Raw genomic sequence first — 23586 nt, 5'->3', positions numbered from 1 at the left:
TTAGGTTGAACGTATCAACCTAAAACTGTTGATACATTCTTTTCCCACTCACGTAATACCAGTCTCACATAGTCGCTGCTCACCCAAGATGCAGACCTGAGCCTTAGTTTACACATGAGAAAAACGTAGACGCCTACCAACATTGTTCATTCATTGATTTCATTCCCTCCTTTCATACTTATTGAAGGTCCACAATACACACTCAGACCTAATGCTAACTCTGTACTCAAAACCTGTGTGGAGGAACTCACAGCCTAAGTTTCAAGCGAGATAATGTATGTGAAAGTTCCCAAAGGCCATTGGCAAGACTCAGAAGACAGTGTTGGTGTGACTCTTGTCTTTCAGTCCCCACGGAGCCCTGTCCCTTTCAAACGTTCCATTTGTCTCCTGGATGCTCGCCTGTTAAGTGGGGCAGGGGAGGCCGTAGTAAATAAGACAAAGGAGCTGCCTTCCATTCTGGAAGAAAAGAATAAAAAGAGCTCACTGAGTCCAGACTCAATGACAGTAAGAGCAGTGGACGCTCACATAACCGCTGGGGAACAGGCCCAGGATTGGGGACAAAACTGGGATCCCAGCTGCGCACGCGCGCTCTGGTTTTCGACGGGCGCAGAGCGGGACGAGGTGGGAAGCCTAACGTCAAAGTCTACGTAAGAAGACGTAGGGAAGGCAGCTAGGAAGAAGCTGGCTCTCGGGTCACGTGATGCGGCGGGAGGGTCGTCGACTCCTCCCTCCCCAAGATGGCGTCCTTGCTGCAGTCGGACCGGGTTCTCTATCTAGTCCAGGGAGAAAAGAAGGTTCGGGCCCCGCTCTCGCAGCTCTACTTCTGCCGCTACTGTAGCGAACTGCGATCGTTGGAATGTGTATCCCACGAGGTAAGGGAGTCGCCCCATAGCGAGTGTGTGGGGGGTGGGGGGCGCGGCGTTCAACCTAGTCACTGCCACCGGCGGGCTGGAGCTATTTTCCTTCCTTACTGATTGGTTATGTCTTCCGTCACTCGCCTTTGCCTGCAATTTGATTTGCTTATAATCTGTCACTTGGAAAGGAGGAGCAGCCTCGGGTGGAGCTGAGAGGATCTGCTGGTTCTAGAGCGGCCTCTGATTGGACAAACTTGACTTAGGGACCGTGTCTGTCTCCGATGGGGCTTTGTAATTGGGTGGACTACGGAGAAAGGTCTGGGGGTGCTTAGTTCAGTTCACTTGAGGGGCGAAAAACTGCCTTTCCAGCTTTTAGTGCGAGGATGGAGAAAGGCGCAGGCGTTCTCATTCATGGTTCTCCCATCGTGGAAGTTCTGCTCCTCTTTTGTCCGGAAACTGGGCCCTCGTCGGACTGCCTTGCCCTGTTCCTGACTCAGGCCAAGGCCTGCAGCCGGGGAGAGGTTGGGGCGGCGTTGAGTTACGTGAAAAGCCCTCGGGATAGAGTATGTCATGTAAGAAGCTGAAAGTGTATTCGTGGAGCTAGAGAACGATCTGTCCTTCCCTGGCATGAGCGGGCGTCCGAAGTTGGATTTTTCAAAAAGAAGACGACCCCGGCCAGTAAAAAGTCACCAAATAACAAAACCCCAAAACTTCTGCAGCGCTTGGCACATCTTGTTTATTCAGTAGGCTTAAGGGATTAAAAGGCGAGTAAGACATAAAATGTGCTGTTTAATAAGCCATAGTTTAGTGAAGAAAAAGCTGATAGCAATAATAGTTGCTGTTTGTTTGATACTTGCTATATGTCATGTGATTTATGTAATCTTCTGTCCAAACCAATGAAGTGGATACCTTAAAAAAAAATTTTTTTTTACAGGTAGAGAAACAGATACAGAGTGTTTGCTGTAAGTCACACAGCCAGTAATTTGGGGGTGGGAGGGAGGGCCTGGATTTGAATCTAAACAGCCTAACTCAGAGTGTTTTTTACTGAAGATCCTGGGACTGTTAAAATAAGTGCACATGAAAACACATACTATAAGCTATTTCATGGGTTATTAATAACTTATTTTATTGAAGATACTTTTCATAATAGAAATAGTCAAGAAAAGCAATAAAATAATACAAGAAAAATCGTATATATTAAAAATATGGCATTGATTTTTCTTCTCATCTCCATTAGCACTTTCCTTGTGTGTATCTCCTTGATGATTCCCTATTCCATCTCCACCTCCAGAATTTATTGGATCATATTCTCCTGTAGTGAACAGAGTGCTCAGTCTCCACGATCTGTCTCTAAGGGTCTTTTCAATTAGGACATCCAGTCTGTGACAGCATCTTTTACAGCCTGATGTGTACCTGTGATGTGGAGGCCATTAGAGTTGAGGGAAAGATGAAACTCTGAGGGCTGGGGCAGGCCGTGAAGTTCTAATAGAGAATCTGGGTCTGGAGCTGCACGTGAACAGACAAGCAGAATTTGGAAAGGGGGCAAAAAGGAATGATTTGTATTTTGCTTTTTTTGATGAGTCAGTGCAGGTACTAGCAATACTGTATTTTGTGTTCCTGGAGATTATTTGAGCAACAACTTTATTAATCTTTTCAAATTGGCCTGTTTATAGCAAATGATGAAAAAAGTCAGTTTCTGGCATAGTATTTGTGTTCCAGTGATTGTCTTTTCATTTGCAGGTGACGAGAGTTCTGTAATTGTCAAATAGGACCTTCATTAAAGAAAATAATTATTCAGACTTTGAAAAATAAACTTAATTTTTAGACCCCCAGTTTTTTTAAGTACAATAAGACTGTCCCATTAATTTGTTTAAAAATCTCTTAATTGGTTGGCTATAGCTGACTATGTAAATATTTATGCTTTCCTTCAGTCAACCTGTATTACTTCAATAATGAGAAATCTTTAAAAAAATTTCCTTCAGGCCGGGCGCGGTGGCTCAAGCCTGTAATCCCAGCACTTTGGGAGGCCGAGACGGGCGGATCACGAGGTCAGGAGATCGAGACCATCCTGGCTAACACGGTGAAACCCCGTCTCTACTAAAAATACAAAAAACTAGCCGGGCGAGGTGGCGGGCGCCTGTAGTCCCAGCTACTCCGGAGGCTGAGACAGGAGAATGGCGTAAACCCGGGAGGCGGAGCTTGCAGTGAGCTGAGATCCGGCCACTGCACTCCAGCCTGGGTGGCAGAGCAAGACTCCGTCTCAAAAAAAAAAAAAAAAAAAATTCCTTCAACAATTAAAGTATGGTCAAGTTTTTGTAGTCATATAAAGCTAGCCTAGACAGGAGGATATTTTATCACAACTTTACAAATTGAATTGTTTTATTAAACTCTTCATTAGATTATCATAGAATTCTATGGAGTTCAATTGGAAACTATAGATTGTTAACTAACTTTTAACACATAAAATCTTGATGACGGAATAGGAAAGATCAGAAAAATAGAAGGGTTTTTTAAATCCAGAAGGAAAAAAAAACACACAGAAAAAACAAAAAAACAGGTGACTGAAGAATAAACCCTAAGCTGAAAACAGTCTACCTTCTGCTACAGTATAACATATTTTAAAATTCACTATTTGACAAGACATATACACAAGTTAAACTGAGTTCTCCTCTTTTTTTTTTTTTTCTTGTTTCCTCCTAGGTGGACTCCCATTATTGTCCCAGTTGTTTAGAAAATATGCCGTCGGCTGAAGCCAAACTAAAAAAGAATAGGTAAGACCTGGATTGATTTTTTTTTTCCTCCTGTTTTCCTTGACTGTTCTCTAAAATAGCTGGTTAAAAAGACACATGGGCCAGGCATGGTGGCTCATACCTGTAAACCCAGCACTTTGGGAGGCCGAGGCAGGGATCACGAGGCCAGTAGATCGATACCATCCTGACTAACATGGTGAAACCCCATCTCTACTAAAAATACAAAAAATTAGCCAGGCCTGGTGGCACGCACCTGTAGTCCCAGCTGCTTAGGAGGCTGAGTCAGGAGAATTGCTTGAACCTGAGAGGCAGATGTTGCAGTGAGCCAAGATCACACTGCTTCACTCGAGCCTGGGCAACATAGCAAGTCTTTGTCTCAAAAAAACGACACATGAAATTAACTTTTTTAACCAGCTCTTTTTCGTTTTTAAGCATCACCATTGGCAAAGATTAAATGCCTTTTGATTTTTGAAATAGATTTTCTACTTTAGAACAGTTGTATACTTCAGAATTATGGTGAAGATAGTACGGAGAGTTCACATCCAGTCTCCCCTATTGTTAACATTTTACATTCGTGTGGTATATTTGTTACAATTAATGAACCAATAAACTACATTTTATTCAGATTTCCTTAGTTTTTCCCTAGTCTCCTTTTTTTTCCAGGATTCTTTTCAGGATATCACATTATATTTAGTAGTCATGTCTCCCTAGGCTCCTCTTGGGTGTGATAGTTTCTTAAAATTTCCTTGGTTTTGATGACCTCAAAAGTATTGAGGACTACTCGTGAGGCATTTTATAGAGTGTCATTCCATGAGGATTTGCATGATGTTTTTTTCTCATCAGACTAGGGGAATGTATTTTGGGGAAGAGAGCCACAGAGATAAAGTGCCATCTTCCATTACATCGTGTCAAGGGTAAATACTTACGACTTGTCACTGTTGGTGTTAACCTTGATTATCTGGGTTGAGCTAGTGTTTGTCAGGTTTCTGCACTGTAAAGTTACTGCTCTTCCTTCTTTTTTGTACTGTCCTCTTTGGAAAGAAAATCACTGTCACAGCCCCATACTTAAAGACTAGGGAATTATGCTCCCCTGTCCTTAAGGACTATCTGCATAAATTATTGGGATTTGTAATTCTTTTGCATGGAAGATCTGTGTCTTCTCCTCCCCTTTTATTTATTTATTTATTTATTTTTTTGAGACGGAGTCTCGCTCTGTTGCCCAGGCTGGAGTGCAGTGGCCAGATCTCAGCTCACTGCAAGCTCCGCCTCCCGGGTTCACGCCATTCTCCTGCCTCAGCCTCCCGAGTAGCTGGGACTACAGGCGCCACCACCTCGCCCGGCTAGTTTTTTGTATTTTTAGTAGAGAAGGGGTTTCACCGTGTTAGCCAGGATGGTCTCGATCTCCTGACCTCGTGATCCGCCCGTCTCGGCCTCCCAAAGTGCTGGGATTACAGGCTTGAGCCACCGCGCCCAGCCCGTTTATTTATTTTTTTAATCACTTATAGGACAGTGGGATCAGGAATATTTATTTTACACTTTGGGGTGTAATCCAATACTACTTTATTTATTTATTTATTTTGTTCAAATTATTTCAGCTTTGGCCATTGGGAGCTCTTTCAGTTGACTCCTAGATCCCTTTGACACACCCCCATCATTAGGGGCAGGAGGGAGTTCTCTGTTCATTACTTTGATCATTTTCTTACCAGTACTACAAGATACTCCAGACTCATTTTGTGTGTATGTTGTGTGTGTGTGTGTGTGTGTGTGTGTTTTGAGACTGGGTCTCACTGTGGCACCTAGGCTGAAGTGCAGTGGTGCAGTCTTGGCTCACTGCAGCCTCAACCTCCGAGGCTCAAGCATTGCTTGCACCTCAGCCTCCTGAGTAGCTGAGACTACAGACACCTGCTACCACACCTGGATAATTTTTGTATTTTTTGGAGAGACAGGCTTTTGCCACGTTGCCCAGGCTGGTCTCCAACTCCTGGGCTCAAGCACTTCCCCTGTCTTGGTTTCCCAAAGTGCTAGGATTACAAGTGTGAGCTGCTGTGCCTGACCTCATTTTGTATATTTTCTGTCTCAGTCTTAACAGTTGTTTCTCCAAGGAGCCTTGGTTCACTTTATTGGAGAATAGTCTTAGGAACCAAGATATGGCTACTAGGCGTGCTCATTGCTACAGAATGGTGTTTAGTTTTTAGCTTGAAGTGAAAGTCCTTTTGCTATTAGTCGCACCCCCTATACCTTGATGGATATGAACCACTATTATTTGTCTTTCCTGCCCTGGGAAGTAACCCCTGATAACCAGATACTGTTTTGTGTGCTTTCCACAAATTAATTTTTATCATTTAATCCTAACGCTTTCTTGTAAGGTGAGTACTATTACTATCTTCTTTTAATAGTATCCAGATGGCAGACTATAACAGATAATGGAAGTTATATTATAAACAGAACTGCAAGGCAAGTACAGGACTACAGGTGAAATCTTGATAATCTGTGGTGGTAGGAGAGTTAAAAGCAAGAAGACATAGGGACCTCCTAAAGGAGAAATGTTGGCTGAGCACTAGGAAGAGTAGCATTTAAGGAAAGAACAGAAAGCCCTGAAAATGTGCTGCTTCTGAACCATTCCAGTTTGACAGCATTGTTTGCTTTCTGTTTCAGCTCTCTGGCACAGCAGTCCAGAGAGTTATTATTTTCCAAATCCAGTTTCACAGCTTCTTGTATTGTTGACTCTAAATTTTCTATGGCACAATTGGTCTGTCATCTCTAAAGGTATAAGCTGTGACATTTCTCCTTTCCTCAGAAATTTTTGTGATCGATATAAGCATAAAAAGAGTCTGGAATCGTAAACTCCATCTGTTAACAATGATTCTCTCTGTGGAGTAGGATTGGGTTGGGCTCCAATTCTTATTTTGGCGATAACTGCGTATTTTTTAAAAGTGATGAACATATAGTACTTTTGAACTATTAAAACAAAGTTGGTAAGAGACCTGCAGAGTGTTATTGTTTTTTCTTGAGAGGTACTTGTCCTTATATTGGTTCTCTCTTGAATTCCTAACACCTGGAACAATGTCTGGCACATAGTAGGTGCTTGATAAATATTGGTTAAATAAATGAATGGTTGTGTTTGTCATGTCACAGATGTGCCAATTGCTTTGACTGTCCTGGCTGCATGCACACCCTCTCTACCCGGGCCACAAGCATCTCCACACAGCTTCCAGATGACCCAGCCAAGACCACCATGAAGAAAGCCTATTACCTGGCATGCGGATTTTGTCGCTGGACGTCTAGAGATGTGGGCATGGCAGACAAATCTGTAGGTGAGTGAGGTGGACTTCAATATGAAATTTTGTGCAATTGACAGTGCTAGAATTGCCTGTAGATTATTATTTCTGTAACCTGTTGGGGCGATAGGAGCTAAATTCGGAGTATTTTGTCATTAACTCTTCTGTGTTCCCATATTTTCACATTTATAGACCTTGGTGTTTTATCTGAGACTATGTTCCCATATTTTCACATTTATAGACCTTGATGTTTTCTCTGAGACTGGATAATATTTAGTTTTCTTGGACTTGATAAAATAGCTTTTATAAATCTGGTACTTTTTTTTTTTTTTGAGATGGAGTCTCGCTCTGTCACCAAGGCTGGAATGCAGTGGCCGGATCTCAGCTCACTGCAAGCTCCGCCTCCCGGGTTTACGCCATTCTCCTGCCTCAGCCTCCCGAGTAGCTGGGATTACAGGCGCCCGCCACCTCGCCCGGCTAGTTTTTTGTATTTTTTAGTAGAGACGGGGTTTCACCGTGTTAGCCAGGATGGTCTCAATCTCCTGACCTCGTGATCCGCCCGTCTCGGCCTCCCAAAGTGCTGGGATTACAGGCTTGAGCCACCGTGCCCGGCCAAATCTGGTACTTTCTTGGAATCAAAATATTAATGCTCTTCATGCAAAATAAACATCCACATTAAGACATCGTGGATAAAACTAAAAGATAAAAATGACAAACTAAGAAAAATAGTTGGGTCTTATATAACAGGCTGAGGATGAATACTCAAAAATGAGGAACTCTTGTAAGTCAATAAGAAAAAGACTTAGTAGGAAAACAGGCAAAGGCTATGAACAGCAGTTCTCATAGTAGAAATAAAAATGGTCAATGAATATGCAAAAATATATATTCCACTTCCCTAGTAATCATGTAAATGCAAATTAAAACTTCTGTCTATTTGGTACAACATGTTTAATCTGGTTGTATCAAGTGTTGGCTAGAACATGGGAGAATAGTTCTTTCATACACTACGGTAGTCTATCTTGGAGGCCAATTTTAAAACACTTATTAAAATTTTAAATTGCTTATATCTTTCTGCCCAGTAATTCCATGTCAAGTGTCTGTCCTGGAGCATTCAAATATGTGCTCAAAAAATTTTATATATATGTATATATAATGTTTATCAGTGAAAGAGAAAAATTGTGTATGTTTGGATTTAAGACCACCTAAGGCATTATATACCTCCATCATTTGAGTGTTTGAGTGTTTTAGAACAGAGATTGCACTTAATTTTATCAGGAAACTTTATTTTTACAAATTCTGTATTTTGTGGTTAACATCAGAGAGTGGAAACATTCTCTGAACAGTCAGTTCAAAATCTTGAGTTGCTTTTGATTTAAGTGATCCAAAGTTTAAAAAAAATTAATAAAATCTTGAGTTGCTATTTATGCTTTATATAAGTAGTAGCATCACTAACTCTCTATTTTTTTCTGAAAGTTTCATTGTTTAATTTTCCTTTTTTTCTTTTTTTTTTTTTCTTTTTTGAGACGGAGTGTCGCTCTGTCGCCCAGGCTGGAGTACAGTGACCGGATCTCAGCTCACTGCAAACTCCGCCTCCCGGGTTTACGCCATTCTCCTGCCTCAGCCTCCCAAGTAGCTGGGACTACAGGCGCGCGCCCGGCTAGTTTTTTGTATTTTTTAATAGAGATGGGGTTTCACCGTGTTAGCCAGGATGGTCTCTATCTCCTGACCTCGTGATCCGCCCGTCTCGGCCTCCCAAAGTGCTGGGATTACAGGCTTGAGCCACCACGCCCGGCCTCATTGTTTAATATTCTAAAAACATTTTAAACTTGTAAAAATTCTCATTTTGGGATTTTCATAAAAAGTATAGCTTGACTAATGAATGGGGAAGCTCATAACAAACTCATTATATGTCATTTGACATAACTAAAACGAAGCAGACTGGCTAAAACCTTTCCATAGATTCTTACACAATTTGGAAGTAATTATGGGTGAAGTTCTTTAGATTCAACTATGTTCTTAAAAAGTTAATCCTTGATTCTGTTGAATTTGCTCTTTGGTTTAGAATGCTTTGAGCTGTTGATGGTTTTTCTGACTTTGTACATTGAGTTGATAAAATAAATACTCTTTTCAAAAACAGAAAGTTAAATAAGTGTATCTTAGTTCCTTAAAAATGCTCATTGATGGGTAGCTATTTACCTGAAGTGTGACTGAAACTAGAAAGATTCTGTAACATCTTTTAAAATTGCCAGTAAGTGTTTATGTGTATATATTTTAGTGTCAGTATAGGAGATGTTAGAATTCATCAAAGAAAGTAAGTTAAATGTTAAAAAGCAACCTCAAAGTGGCATAATGTAGGACTCAGTGAAGTATTGTTTTTTCATGTTTTTTGTGTCTTTTTATCAAGTAAAAGAAACAGCCCAGAAATCCAAGTAGATTTCTCAGTTTGTTACTCTTAGTGAATGTTTTATGCTTTTTGGATTATGAGTCATGAAGATTGGAGAATTTATATTTCAGAACTATAAACTTACGGTGGCTTCTAGAACTCTGTCTCCTCTGGGGTATCTCAACAGTGATAATTGAATACCAGGAGCTCTTAAAGGGTACAGATAATTTCATTTCCTCCATGATGTCATTGGTATCTCAGAAGCCCTGAAACCACTTAAGTTAGAACTATTTGTTTATTTATAAGTACTTGTCTGTAATGTACAGAGAAAAACTTACAATGAGATTATTATGTCTCCCAAATTGCTATTTAAAATAAATTACCACTTCAAAAGAAGCAATTAGATAAAATATTCAGACATTTAAAAATATTACAACTGAAACATTTCTTTCGCATAATTATTTTTCATGATTGCCTTAAGTGAGGCAACTTCTAAAATATTGTACTAAAATGCTATTTCTGCCTTTCTTGCAAGAGGATACAATGTCACCTTCAGCAAGGTAATTGAGTCCTTTTTGTTTTGAAAAAAGTGATTTTTTGTGAAATATATATATTCATGTACTTACCACCCAATTTAAGAAATGAAACAGCCAAAACAGTTTAAGCCTTTCCCCCTACTTTATCTGTCTTCCTCTCTGCCCGCTAGAGATAATAATCACAGTCCTGAATTCAGTGTTTATTAGCGTCCATGCATGTCTTTATACTTCTCCACATGTGTATGTAGCCACAGACAAATAACATTTTTCGGTTTTAAGCAAATGAAAACATAATGTATATATCCTGCTACAACTTTACTCTATCAACGTTGTGTTTCTGATACACAGTTGACTGCTGTATGACTTACCACAGTTTACTTATTCCATCTTCTCTTGATGAACATTTAGGCTGTTTTCATTTTTCTTTGCTTTTGGAAAAACAGAGCTGCTGGAATCAATCTTGTACGTGTTTTCTAAGGCACAAGTGTAAGGGCTTTTCTATATAACGAAGTAAAATTGCCAGTCGTAAGTTGTGTACATCCTTAGCGCTCCAAAATGGTTTAGCAGTCTTTGCTCCCAGTAGTAATATATAAGAGTAAACTACCTGTTCCTCCAGTTCCTTGTCAGCTTATATATTTTTGGACTCTAAAATTTTTCCAGACTGATGGTTGTGAAATGGTATCTCATTATACTTTTATTTTTCCCTGTATTTGGTTAGCTTTATCAAGATATAATTTATGTATAATAAAGCTTACCAATTTTAAGTGTGGAATTCTGTGATGTTTGAGAAATGTGTAATCACATAGCCACCACCATAATCATGATACACAACATTTCTATCCCCCTAGAGAATCCTCATGCCTCATTGCAGTCAGTTTCTTCCCCTGACCTCCTTGCCCCGATTAGACTGATACGCTTTCTATCACTAAAATTTTGCCTTTTCTAGAAGTGTATATAATTGGAGTCTTATATTACAGACTTTCCTGTCTGTCTTCTTTTATTTAGCATAATGCTATTGAGGTTCATCTGTGTTTCTTCTTTATATTATTTCTTCTTGCTGTTGAGTAGTATTCTGTTGTATGGACAAACTATAGTTCGTTTATTCATTCTCCACTTGATGAACATTTGGATTGTTTTTGGGTTTTGGCTTATATGAATAAATGTGCTATGAACATTTGCCTATAAGTCTTTGTGTGAATATATGTTTTCATTTTTCTTAAGTGCCAAGGAGTGAAATTATTAGGTCATAGGGTCAGTGTATGTTTAATTTGTCTAGAAGCTGCCAAACTATTTATATATATATATTTTAAAGTAGAGATGGGGTTTCTCCATGTTACCCAGGCTGGTCTCCAACTCCTTGACTCTAGCAATTCTCCTGCCTCAGCCTTCCAAAGTGCTGGGATTAAAAGCATGAGCCACTGCACCCGGCCAGTGCCAAACTTTTCCAAAGTGACTGAACAATTTTGGATCCCCACCAGCAAATTAGGAGAGTTCCAATCCCTTGACAACCCTTGCCATATTGTCAGTCTTCCCCATTGTAGCCATTCTAGCCCATGGACAGCAGTACTTCACTGTGGTTTTAATTTGCATTTTCTCATTGTGTTTATTTGCCAGCCATATATCTTTCGTGAAGTGTCTGTACAAATCTTTTCCCTGCTTTTTAACTGGGTTTTGTTATTGTTGGTTTGTTTTGCTTTGGTTTTTTAAACTAAGTTATAAGAGTTCTGTTTTCTGGATACATGTGCATTGTTGAATATATGTTTTGCAAATATTTACTCCCAGTCTGTGGCTTGCCTTTTCCTTTTCTCAGCAGTGTGTGTTGAAGAACTCAAGTTTCTAATTTCAGTGAAGTCTAATTTATCAATGTTTTTGTTGTACAGTTTGTGCTTTTTGTGTCCTATTAAAAAAACTTTAGCCTAACGCGGTGTCACTAAGATCTACCTATGTTTTCTTCTAAAAGTGCTGTAGTTTTAACACTTACATTTAAGTCTTGCTCAGCTCAAGGTAAATTTTGTAAATGGCCAGGTGCGGTGGCTCACGCCTGTAATCCCAGCACTTTGGGAGGCCGAGGCGGGCGAATCACAAGGTCAGGAGATTGAGACCACGGCGAAACCCTGTCTCTACTAAAAATACAAAAAAAAAATTAGCCGAGCATGGTGGCGGGCGCCTGTGGTCCCAGCTACTCAGGAGGCTGAGGCAGGAGAATGGCTTGAACCCGGGAGGCAGAGCTTGCAGTGAGCCGAGATCGCGCCACTGCACTCCAGCCTGGGTGACAGAGCGAGACTCCGTCTCAAAAAAAAAAAAAAAAAAAAAAATTGTAAATGTTGTGAAGTAAGGGTCCTTTCGGTTTTTGTTTTTTGAGGTTTTTGTTTAGTTTTGTTTTTCGTATGTGGATATTCCATTCTTACAGCACCATTTGTTAAAAGTATTCATTATAGTCTTACTTTCAGTACTTTCAGTTTTCTTGAATAATCTTTTCCTTTGTGATTTATGCTGTGTGCTGCTTACATAAGAAATTCTTCAAGGCCGGGCACGGTGGCTCAAGCCTGTAATCCCAGCACTTTGGGAGGCCGAGACGGGTGGATCACGAGGTCAGGAGATCGAGACCATCCTGGCTAACATGGTGAAACCCCGTCTCTACTAAAAATACAAAAAACTAGCCGGGCGAGGTGGCGGGCGCCTGTAGTCCCAGCTACTTGGGAGGCTGAGGCAGGTGAATGGCGTGAACCCGGGAGGCGGAGCTTGCAGTGAGCTGAGATCCAGCCACTGCACTCCAGCCCTGGCGACAGAGCGAGACTCTGTCTCAAAAAAAAAAAAAAAAGAAAAGAAATTCTTCTCTAAGCCAAGGTCATAGAACATAGAAAATGCACGGTGTTACAGATAAGAGCAAAGTCTCTGGAGTCAGACTGAGTTTGAATCAGCCAAAATGGTTTAAGCCCTTCCCCCTATTTTATCTGTCTTCCTCTCTGCCTGCTAGAGATAATAATCACAATCCTGAATTCAGTGTTTATTAGCATCCATGCGTGTCTTTGTACTTCTCCACATATGTATGTAGCCATAGACAAATAACATTGTTTTACCACTTACTCTCCGTGTGACTTTGAGCAAGTTATTTAACATCTCTGAGCCTCAGTTTCCTCATATATGAAATGAGACTAATAATAAGAGTCCGTACCTCAGAGGGTTGTTATGAGAATAAAAGGAAATGTAATACATTTCAAGTGCCTGGCACAGTGGCTGTGCGTTAGTCATGGTGGTGGTGGTGATTGTTACCACCATCATTAGATGTTTTTTAAAAATTTTGTTCTGACCATTATAGTCTATATAGTTATATAGACCATTCTGGTCTGTATAACTTATGTTTTAAGTTTCATTTTATGGCCTACAGAATACTTGTTTTATGAAAATAAAATTATCACATTATGAAAGTCTTGTTTAATATTCTTTTATTTTGTAGCTAGTGGCGGTTGGCAGGAACCTGAAAATCCTCACACACAACGGGTAAGTAAAGGGTGATCAGAGAGAGGGGATGAAATCAGAAAAAAATTGAGTAAAAGACTGAAGATCTTGCATTTTATCAGTGGATATGACCTGTGTTTAGAAGTCCATACAGTGCTCCTCATTGTAAGACATTGGAATTACACTGTCACTTTTTTCCAGCTGACTTAAGATAATGGAGAATCCTAGGTGTAGCTTTAGTTCTGTATTTGAATTGTGCATCAGGCAAAGGAACCAAGTTTTTGTTTTTTCTTCACACAGCCACTAGTGAGTTAAGGTTCTGTTTGTTCTCAGATACTCTTAGAAATGTCATAAACAGCCAGGTGTGGTGGCTTATGCCTGTAATCCCAATACTTTGGGAGGCTGAGGCAGGAGGATTGCTTGAGCCCAGGAGTTCAAGACCAGCCTGAGCAATATAGTGAAACCCCATCTCTACAAACAAATTAAAAATTTAGCTGAGCATGGTGGTGCATGCCTATAGTCCCAGCAACTCAGGAGGCTGAGGTGGAAGGATTGCTTGAGCCTAGGTTTTCAAGTCTGCATTGAGCTATGATCATACCACCACACTCCCATCCTAGGCAGCAGAGCAAGGCCATGTCTCAAAAAAAGAAAAAGAATGCAGTAGAGACAAATGCAGTAGCTCATGCCTGTAATCCCCATTATTCAGGAAGCTAAGGCAGGAGGATTGCTTGAGGCCAGGAATAAGTATTTATTTTTATACACGTCAAAGCTGTACATCTACATACAAGTATTTTAAAATATATGCAAAATATAATATATTTTTTCTCCAAGTAAGAAAGATATCTAAACTAGTAATAGTTGATGCCTCTGATGAGTAGAAAAGTCAACTTGGGCATAAGGGATAAAAGAGAAGCTTTGCTTTTTATTCTTTTCATTTGTATGGTGTTTGAACTTTTTTTTTTTTTTTTTTTGAGACAAGATCTCACTCTGTCACCCAGTCTGGCATGCAATTGCATGATCACAGCTCACTGCAGTCTCAACCTCCCAGGCTCAAGCAATCCTCCCACTTCAGCCTTTAAAAAAAAATAGGTTTTTGAGGAACACATGGTGTTTGCTTACATGGATAAATTCTTCAGTGGTGATTTCTGAGATTTTGGCATACCTATCACCTGAGCAGGGCACACTGTACCTAATGTATAGTATTTTATCCTCACCCCCCTCCCAGCTTTCCCCCTGAGTCCCCAGAGTCCATTGTATCATTCATGTGCCTTTGTGTCCTCATAGCTTAGCTCCCTCTTATGAGTGAGAATGTATGATGTTTGGTTTTCCATTCCTGAGTTACTTAGAATAATGGTCTCCAACTGCATCCAGGTTGCTGCAAATGCCATTATTTCATTACTTTTTATGGCTGAGTAGTATTCCATGATGTATATATACCACATATTCTTTATCCACTCGTTGATTGATGGGCATTTGGACTGGTTTCCTATTTTTGCAGTTGTGAATTGTGCTGCTGTAAACGTGCGGGCTAGTGTCTTTTTCATGCAGTGACTTCTTTTCCTCTGAGTAGATACCAGTAGTAAGATTATTGGATCAAATGGTAGATCTACTTTTAGTTCCTTAAGAATTCTCCATACTGTTTTCCATAGTGGTGTAGTAGTTTACATTTTCACCAACAGTGTAAAAGTGTCCCCTTTTCACCAGATCCATGCCAGCATCTATTTTTTTTTTTTTTTTAAATTAAGGCCATTCTTTTTTTTTTTTTTGAGACGGAGTCTTGCTCTGCCACCCAGACTGGAGTGCAGTGGCCGGATCTCAGCTCACTGCAAGCTCCGCCTCCCGGGTTTACGCCATTCTCCTGCCTCAGCCTCCCGAGTAGCTGGGACTACAGGCGCCCGCCTCGTCGCCCGGCTAGTTTTTTGTATTTTTAAGTAGAGACGGGGTTTCACCGTATTAGCCAGGATGGTCTCGATCTCCTGACCTCGTGATTCGCCCGTCTCGGCCTCCCAAAGTGCTGGGATTACAGGCTTGAGCCACCGCGCCCGGCCTAATTAAGGCCATTCTTGCAGGAGTAGGTTTAGATCTTCATTTCCTTGATCATTAGTGATGTTGACCTTTTTTTTTATATGTTTGTTGGCCATTTGTATATTTTCCTTTGAGAAATGTCTATGCATGTCCTCTGCCTACTTTTTGATGGGATTATTTGGTTTTTTTCTTGCTGATTTGTTTGAGTGTCTTGTAGATTTGGGATGTTAGTCCTTTGTTGGATGCATAGTTTGCAAAGATTTTCTCCCACCCTATGGGTTGTCTTTTTACTCTGCTGATTATTTCATTTGTTGTGCAGAAGCTTTTTAGTTTAAGTTCCATTTATTTTTGTTTTTGTTGCATTTGCTTTTGGGTTCTTAGTAATGGAGTTTTTGCTTAAGCCAATGTCTAGAAGGATTTTTCTCGTGTTATCTTCTAGAATTTTTATGGTTTCAGGTCTTAGATTTAAGTCTTTGATCCATCTTGAGTTGATTTTTGTATAAGGTGAGAGATGAGGATCCAGTTTCATTCTTCTATATGTAGCTTGCCAATTATCCTAGCACCATTTGTTGAAGAGGATGTCCTTTCCCCACTTTATGTTTTTGTTTGCTTTGTCAAAGATCAGTTGTCTATAAGTATTTGGTTTATTTCTGAGTTCTCTGTTCTGTTTCATTGATCTATGTACCTATTTTTATACCAGTACCGTGCTGCGTTGGTGACTGTAGTCTTATATACAGTTTGAAGTTGAGTAATGTGATGCCTCCAGAGTTGTTCTTTTTGCTTAGTCTTGCTTTGGCTATTTAGGCTCTTTTTTGGTTCCATGTGAATTTTAGGATTGTTTTTACTAGTTCTGTGAAGAAGGATGATGGTATTTTGGTGGGAATTGCATTGAATTTGCAGACTGCTTTGGCAGTATGGTCATTTTCACAGTATTAATTGTACCCATCCATGAGCATGGGTAGTGTTTCCATTTGTTTGTGTTATCTATGGTTTCTTTCAACAGTATTTTGTAGTTTTTCTTGTAGAGGTCTTTTACCTCCTTGGCTAGGTATATTCCTCAGTGTTTTGTTTTTGTTTTTTGAGTGGGGTTTTTGCGGCTGTTGTAAACAGGGTTGAGTTCTTGATTTGATTCTCAGCTTGGTCTCTGTTGGTGTATAGCAGTGCTACTGATTTCTGTACATTGGTTTTATATCCTGAAACTTTACTGAATTCAATACTTTTTTTTCTTTTTTTGTGATGAAGTCTCGCTGTGTCAGCAGCCTGGAGTGCAGTGGTGCAAACTCGGCTCACTGCAACTTCTGCCTCTCAAGTTCCAGTGATTCTCCTACCTCAGCCTCCCGAGTAGCCGGGATTACAGGCGCCTGCTACCATGCATTTTTTTAGTGCAGATGGGGTTTTACCATGTTGGCCAGGCTGGTCTTGAACTCCTGACCTCAAGTGATCTGCCCACCTTGGCCTCCCAAAATGTTGGGATCACAGGCATGAGCCACTGCACCCAACCTTTTATTGAATTCATTTATCAGATCTAGGAGCTTTTTGGATAAGTCTCTAGGGTTTTCTAGGCATATGAGCATATCATCGGCAAACAGCAACAGTTTGACCTCCTCTTTACTGATTTGGATGCCCTTTATTTCTTTCCTCATCTGATTGCTCTAGCTAGGACTTCCAGTGCTGTGTTGAATAGAAGTGGTAAAAGTGGGCATCCTTGTCTTGTTCCAGTTCTCAGTGGGAATGTTTTCAACTTTTCCCTGTTCAGTATAATGTTGGCTGTGTGTTTGTCATAGATGGCTTTTATTTAAGGTATATTCCTTCTATGCTGATTTTGCTGAAGGTTTTGCTCATAAAGGATGCTGGATTTTGTCAAATGTTTTTTCTGTGTCTATTGAGATGATCCTGCAATTTTTGTTTTTAATTCTGTTTACGTGGTGTATTACATTTATTGACTTGGGTATGTGAAACCATCCCTGTATCCCTGGTATTAAACCCCCTTGATCATGGTGTATTATCTTTTTGATACGCTGTTGGGTCCAGTTAACTAGTATTTTGTTAAGGATTTTTGCATCTATGTTCATCAGGGATATCTGTCTGTAGTTTTCTTGTTTTGTTATGTCCTTTCCTGGTTTTGGTACAAGGGTGATGCTGGATTCATAGAATGATTTAGGGAGGATTCCCTCTTTATCTTTTGGAATAGTTTCAATAGGATTGGTACAAATTATTCTTTCAATGTCTGTTAGAATTCAGTTGTGAATCCATCTGGTCCTAGATGTTTTTTTGTTGGCAATTTTTTAAATTACCAGTTCAATCTCACTGCTTGTTACTGGTCTGTTCAGAGTTCCTGTTTCTTTCTGGGTTAATCTAGGAGGGCTGTATATTTCCAGGAATTTATCCATCTCCTCTAGGTTTTCCAGTTTGTGTGCATAAAGGTGTTCATAGTAGCCCTGAATGATCTTTTCTATTTCTGTGGTATCAGTTGTAATATCTCCCATTTCATTTCTTTTATTTTTTTTTTTTTGAGACGGAGTCTTGCTCTGCCGCCCAGGCTGGAGTGCAGTGGCCGGATCTCTGCTCACTGCAAGCTCCGCCTCCCGGGTTCACGCCATTCTCCTGCCTCAGCCTCCCGAGTAGCTGGGACTACAGGCGCCCGCCACCTCGCCCGGCTAGTTTTTTTGTATTTTTTAGTAGAGACGGGGTTTCACTGTGTTAGCCAGGATGGTCTTGATCTCCTGACCTCGTGATCCGCCCGTCTCGGCCTCCCAAAGTGCTGGGATTACAGGCTTGAGCCACCGCGCCCGGCTCCCATTTCATTTCTAATTGAGCTTATTTGGATCTTCTCTCATCTTTTCTTGGTTAATCTCACTAACATTCTATCAATTTGGTTTATCTTTTCAAAGAACCAGCTTTTGGTTTCATTTATCTTTTGTATTGTTTCTTTTGTTTCAATTTCATTTAGTTCTGCTCTCATCTTTGTTAATTCTTTTCTTCTGCTGGGTTTGGGTTTGGTTTGTTCTCGTTTCTCTAGTTCCTTGAGGTATGATCCTAGATTTTCTATTTGTGCTCTTTTAGACTTTTTGATGTGGGTATTTAATGCTATGAACTTTCCTCTTAGCACTGTTTTTGCTGTATCCCAGAGCTTTTGATAGCTTGTGTCTTGCTATTATTCAGATCAGAGAGTTTTTAAATTTCCATCCTGATTTCATTGTTGACCCAGTGAGCATTCAGAAGATTTTAATTTCCATGTATTTGCATCATTTCGAGGGTTCCTTTTGGAGGTGATTTTCCATTTTATTCCACTGCTGTCTGAGAGAATACTTGATATAATTTCAGTTTTCTTGAATGTTTTGAAACGTGCTTTGTGGCCTATCGTGTGTTCTATCTTAGAGAATATTCTATGTGCTAATGAATAGAGTGTATCTTCTGCAGTTGTTGGGTAGAATGATCTGTAGGTATCTGTTAAGTCCGTTTGTTCTAGGGTATAGTGTAAGTCCATTGTTTCTTTGTTGGCCATCTACCTTGATGACCTGTCTAGTGCTGTTGGTGGAGTGCTGAAGTCTCCCACTATTATTGTGTTGCTTTCTATCTCATTTCTTAGGTATAGTAGTAATTGTTTTATAGATTTTGGAGCTCCAGTGTTAGGTGCATATATATTTAGGATTGTGATATTTCCTGTTGGACTAGTCCTTTTATGATTATATAATGTCCCGCTTTGTCTTTTTTACCTGTTGTTGCTTTAAAGTCTGTTTTGTTTGATATAAGAATAGCTACTCCTGCTCACTTTTGGTGTCCATTTGCAAGGAATATCTTTTTTTTTTTTTTATCCCTTTACCTTAAGTTTATGTGAGTCCTTAGGTGTTAGGTGACTCTCTTGAAGACAGCAGATACTTGGTTGGTAAATTGTTCTCCATTCTGCTGTTCTATATTTTTTAAGTGGAGCCTTTAGGCCATTTACATTTAACATTAGTATTGAGATGTGAGGTACTATTCTATTAATTGTGTTAGTTGTTGCCTGAATATTTAGATTTTTTTTTCATTGTGTTACTGTTTTATAGGCCCTGTGAGACTTATACTTTAAGGAGGTTCTATTTTGGTGTGTTTCAAGGTTTTGTTTCAAGATTTAGAACTCCTTTTTAGCAGCTCTTGTAGTGCTGGCTTGGTACTGGCAAATTCTCTCAGCGTTTGTGCGTCTGAAAAAGACTTTATCTTTCATTCATTTACAAAGCTTAGTTTCCCTGGATACAGAATTCTTGGTTGATAATTGTTTTGTTTAAAGAGGCTAAAGATAGGACCCTAGTCCCTTCTAGCTTGTAGGGTTTCTCTAAGAAATCTGCTGTTAACCTGATAGGTTTTCCTTTATTGGTTACCTGATGCTTTTGCCTCATAGCTTTTAAGATTCTTTCCTTTGTCTTGACTTTAGATAACCTGATGACTATGTGCTTAGGTGATGATCTTTTTGTGATGAATTCCTTGGGGGTTCTTTTGAGTTTCTTGTATTTGGATGTCTAGATCTCTAGCAAGGCCAGGGAAGTTTTCCTTTGTTCTTTCCTCAAGTAAGTTTTCCAAACCTTTAGATTTCTCTTCTTCCTCAGGAACACCAATTCTTAGTTTTGGTAGCTTAATCCCAGACTTCTTAGAGGCTTTATTTATTGTTATTATTATTATTCTTTTTTCTTTGTCAGATTTGGTTAATTCAAAAGCCTTGTCTAAGTGTGTCTTTCATTTCTCAAATTGTGATTGTTTATTATTTATGCTGTCTGTTTCTCTGGAGACTTTTTCGTCCATAACCTGTATTTTTTTTTATTTCCTTAAGTTGGTTTTCACCTTTCTCTGGTGCCCCTTTGAGTAGCTTTTTAAGTAGCTTAATAGTTGGCCTTCTAAATTCTTTTTCTGACAATTGAGAGATTTCTTCTTGGTTTGGATCCATTGCTGGTGAGCTAGTGTAATCTTTTTGGATTGTTAAAGAACCTTGTTTTGTCATATTACCAGAATTGTTTTTCTGGTTCCTTCTCATTTGGATAGACTATGTCAGAGGAAAGATCTGGGACTTGAGGGCTACTGTTCAGATTCTTTTGTCCCGTTCCATGGGTCCTTGATGTGGTGCTCTCCCGCTTCCCCTAGGGATGCGGTTTCCTGAGAACTGGACTACAATTATTGTTACTGCTGCTCTGGGTCTAGCCACCCAGCAGAGCCACCAGTCTCCGAGCTGGTACTAGGGAGTGTCTGCAAAGAGTCCTGTGATGCAATGCATCTTCAGGTCTCTCCGTTGTGGATACCAGCACCTGCTCTGGTGGAGGTAGCAGGGGAATGAAGTGGACTCTGTGAGGGTCCTTGGTTGTAGTTCAGTTTCGTGTGCTAGTTTTCTTTAATGCTGGTTGTGCTAGCAGTGAATTATCACATGGACAGACTCAGGACCTCTGGTTAGCCAGGATGTTGCAGGTGGTGGAATTAGCTGCTATTTTCTCCTTTTGAGGGCAGGGTTGTTCTTTTATGAGTTGCTGTAATGGCTTGAGTTGGCCTGCAGCCAGGAGGTGGCGCTTTCAAGAAAGTATCAGCTGCAGTAGTGTGGTGGGGATACAAGCTTGCCCTAAGGTTGCCTGGATAAGTATTTCGGTTTCTCAGGTGATTGGTGGGGCCGTAAGACTCCCAAGAGTTTACAGTCTTTTGTCTTGGGCTACCAGGGCAGGTAGAGAAAGACCATCACATGGGGGCATGTCTGAGCTCAGACTCTACTTGGGCAGGGTTTGCTGTGGCTGCCGTGGAGTATAGTTGTGTGGTTCTCAGGCCAATGAAGTTATGTTCCCAGGGGCGTTATGGCTGCCTCTGCTGTGTCATATAGGTGGCCAGGAAGTAGGGGAAAGCCAGCAGTGACAGGCCTCACCCAGCTCCCATGCAGCCAGCAAGGCCAGTCTCACTCCCACCATGCCCCACCAACAGCATGGAGTTTGCAGGGCCAAGATCTTGCCTTCACAAGCCTACCTGCTGAGAAAGCAAGCCAGCCTTTTGGACCCCACGCCTTCTCAACTGCTGTGGCTTATGTGCTCATATCTGTGCTTCCCCTTCGCACCCTCCCCATCCTGATTCTGCCCAGGAAAATTTGCTCTCGGTCAAAATTATTACAGAGTTCACCTGGAAGTTTCTGTCTCCGTGTGGTCCTTCCTCAATTCCCCTGGCAGCTCTCCCCTAGCTCCCCTAGACCCCTTGTGAGATTGAAATCAGAAATGGCTTCCCTGGGAGCCGTGAGTGCCTACAGGCTTCTTCCCGCTGTTGCTGCTTCTACTTTTATATTTCGCTCGGCTCTCTAAATTTGTTTCAGCACTAGGTAAGGTTAAATTTTCCTCCCATGATCTGAATGTTTAGGTTCTCCAGTGAGGATGTATGTTTGAAGGTGGATTTTCCCCCTCTCACACTTTGGGCACTCACAGTTTTTCTGCTGTCTCATTTTGCAGCAACAAGCCACTTCTTTCAAAGGGTCTGTGAATTCTTTCAGTTTTCCTAGTATGTTCCTGCAGTAGTTCTTGGAGTAAAAGTTCACAGTGTGAATCTCCACAAGTTGTTCTGTCTGTCTGAGGGGAAGCTGCAAGTTAGTTCTGCCTCCTATCCGCCATTTCTTTTTCGCCACCTAATCCTCTTGAGTAGCTGGGACTTAGGCATATGCCACCATGTCCAGCTAATTTTTGCATTTTTTTATAGAGACAAGGTCTCACTCTATTGTCCAGGCTGGTTTTGAACTCTTGGCCCCAAGTGATCTACCCACCTCAACCTCCCAAAGAGCTGGAATTATAGGCGTGAGCCACCATGCCCAGCCTTGTTTGAACTTTTTAGGATGAATATATATTGCTTTTATAATTAAAATGTATTTAAAAAATTTTTAAGTGTGATGTAGTTGGGGAATAAACTACAGTATAAAATATCATGTTCTTAGAAATAAATGTCGTGTGGCCATGCAGAAAAAAAATCAGAGCAGCCATGAGGGTAAATAAGTAATGAAATAAGAGAGCAGAAAATTTCCGAGCCTTTTCATTGCCCATTTCATCCTGTCCTTGAACTTCAGTTTTCCATTTCACTTCGGAAAACAAATCACATAACAAAGAAAAATTCTCTTTGAAGAAAAAGGGCAAACTTGCCCACCTTAATAATTTGTCTTCTCTATTCATTATGTGTCTAATCAGTGTAGTTGATTAATTTGGTATGTTTTCTGTTAGCTTTTTTGTGTACTGAGTCTGTGATTGTTTTACAGATGAACAAATTGATTGAATATTACCAGCAGCTTGCTCAGAAAGAGAAGGTTGAGCGAGATCGCAAGAAACTGGCACGACGTAGAAACTATATGCCTCTGGCTTTTTCGGTGAGAATTTGGTACTAAAATGATTTGCAAGACCTGTAGGGCCTAAGAACAGTGATCATTTCAGAAAATGGCCATTGTCCTAGATTCCTGAATGGTGGGTAGCAGAGAGAGGGATTCTTCAAATTATAGACATTTAAGTCTGATAGTTAGGCTTTTGCTATATCCATAGTTCTGTTTGAGTTATTTGTGTTTTAAGGACATTTGTGTTTCTTTCTCCATCACTCCCCTTTATCTTCTGATTATTTCCCCAGAAAGACTGTTAATTTTGTAGACACTGCAGAGCTCTACATACAGCTTTTTTATTACAGAAAGTCTGAGAAAAAGGAGGTGGGCAAATGGTAGATTTTAGTCGTATTACTCCCGTAGCCCACCTTTGACATCCTGGCAGTAGTGGTTTCTCAGCTTTAGTTATAATAACTTGTTTAACATCCTCACCTGTTTCTCCAAGATGAAAAACACTGACTTTTTAACATAGTGCACTTGTGTGGGTAAATAGTAACATATGCAAGTAGAATTTTTGGTAAGAATTATTTATGAGAGTCATTCTCTACCAGTTTATGTACTGCTAGTGAGAAGAAAGAGATTAGGATTTGGAGTTTTTGTCATTTTCCCCGAGTTTTATTTGCTCTCATAGTACAGTTTGTTTTCTGTGTGCTTGCTTGGGGCCCAGCAGATTGACATTCAATAAATAACACTTATTGAATGGCAATGATGTGTCAAGCTCTGTGCTAAACACTTTACATGTATTACTTTATTTAATCCTCACAAAAATCCTGTGGAATATCTTATCCCCATTTTACACTTGAGGAAATGAGACCTAGTTAAGCAACTTGTCATACTGCATCCACATGAAAATTAGTTAAGTCATTGAAACCCTAAGGGTTGGTAAAGTCCATATAAAAATATCTAGATTGAGCCGGGTGCAGTGGCTCACGCCTGTAATACCAGCATCTTGGGAGGCT

The 23586-nt window shown here is 40.3% G+C and overlaps 1 protein-coding gene across 2 annotated transcripts in view; it reads left to right on the top strand.

The window, feature by feature from the left end:
• Positions 1–626: 626 nt before the first annotated feature.
• DCTN4 (dynactin subunit 4) overlaps positions 627–23586 on the top strand; it is a 45756-nt gene continuing 22796 nt past the window's right edge. The window contains exons 1-5 of one of the 2 annotated variants that reach the window (XM_033180623.1): positions 627–872; positions 3555–3625; positions 6740–6918; positions 13259–13302; positions 22517–22624. In XM_033180623.1, coding sequence (XP_033036514.1) covers positions 738–872; positions 3555–3625; positions 6740–6918; positions 13259–13302; positions 22517–22624 — 537 coding nt within the window. In that variant the 5' untranslated portion in view covers positions 627–737. Of the gene's footprint in view, positions 873–1160; positions 1619–3554; positions 3626–6739; positions 6919–13258; positions 13303–22516; positions 22625–23586 lie in introns of those variants that run through there. The other variant, XM_033180624.1, reaches the window with a different exon arrangement.

Source organism: Trachypithecus francoisi, unplaced genomic scaffold (assembly GCF_009764315.1).
Source record: "Trachypithecus francoisi isolate TF-2019V2 unplaced genomic scaffold, Tfra_2.0 Lachesis_group2, whole genome shotgun sequence".
NCBI classification, from domain to species: domain Eukaryota; kingdom Metazoa; phylum Chordata; class Mammalia; order Primates; family Cercopithecidae; genus Trachypithecus; species Trachypithecus francoisi.
This window is presented reverse-complemented; position numbering and strand designations above follow the sequence as displayed.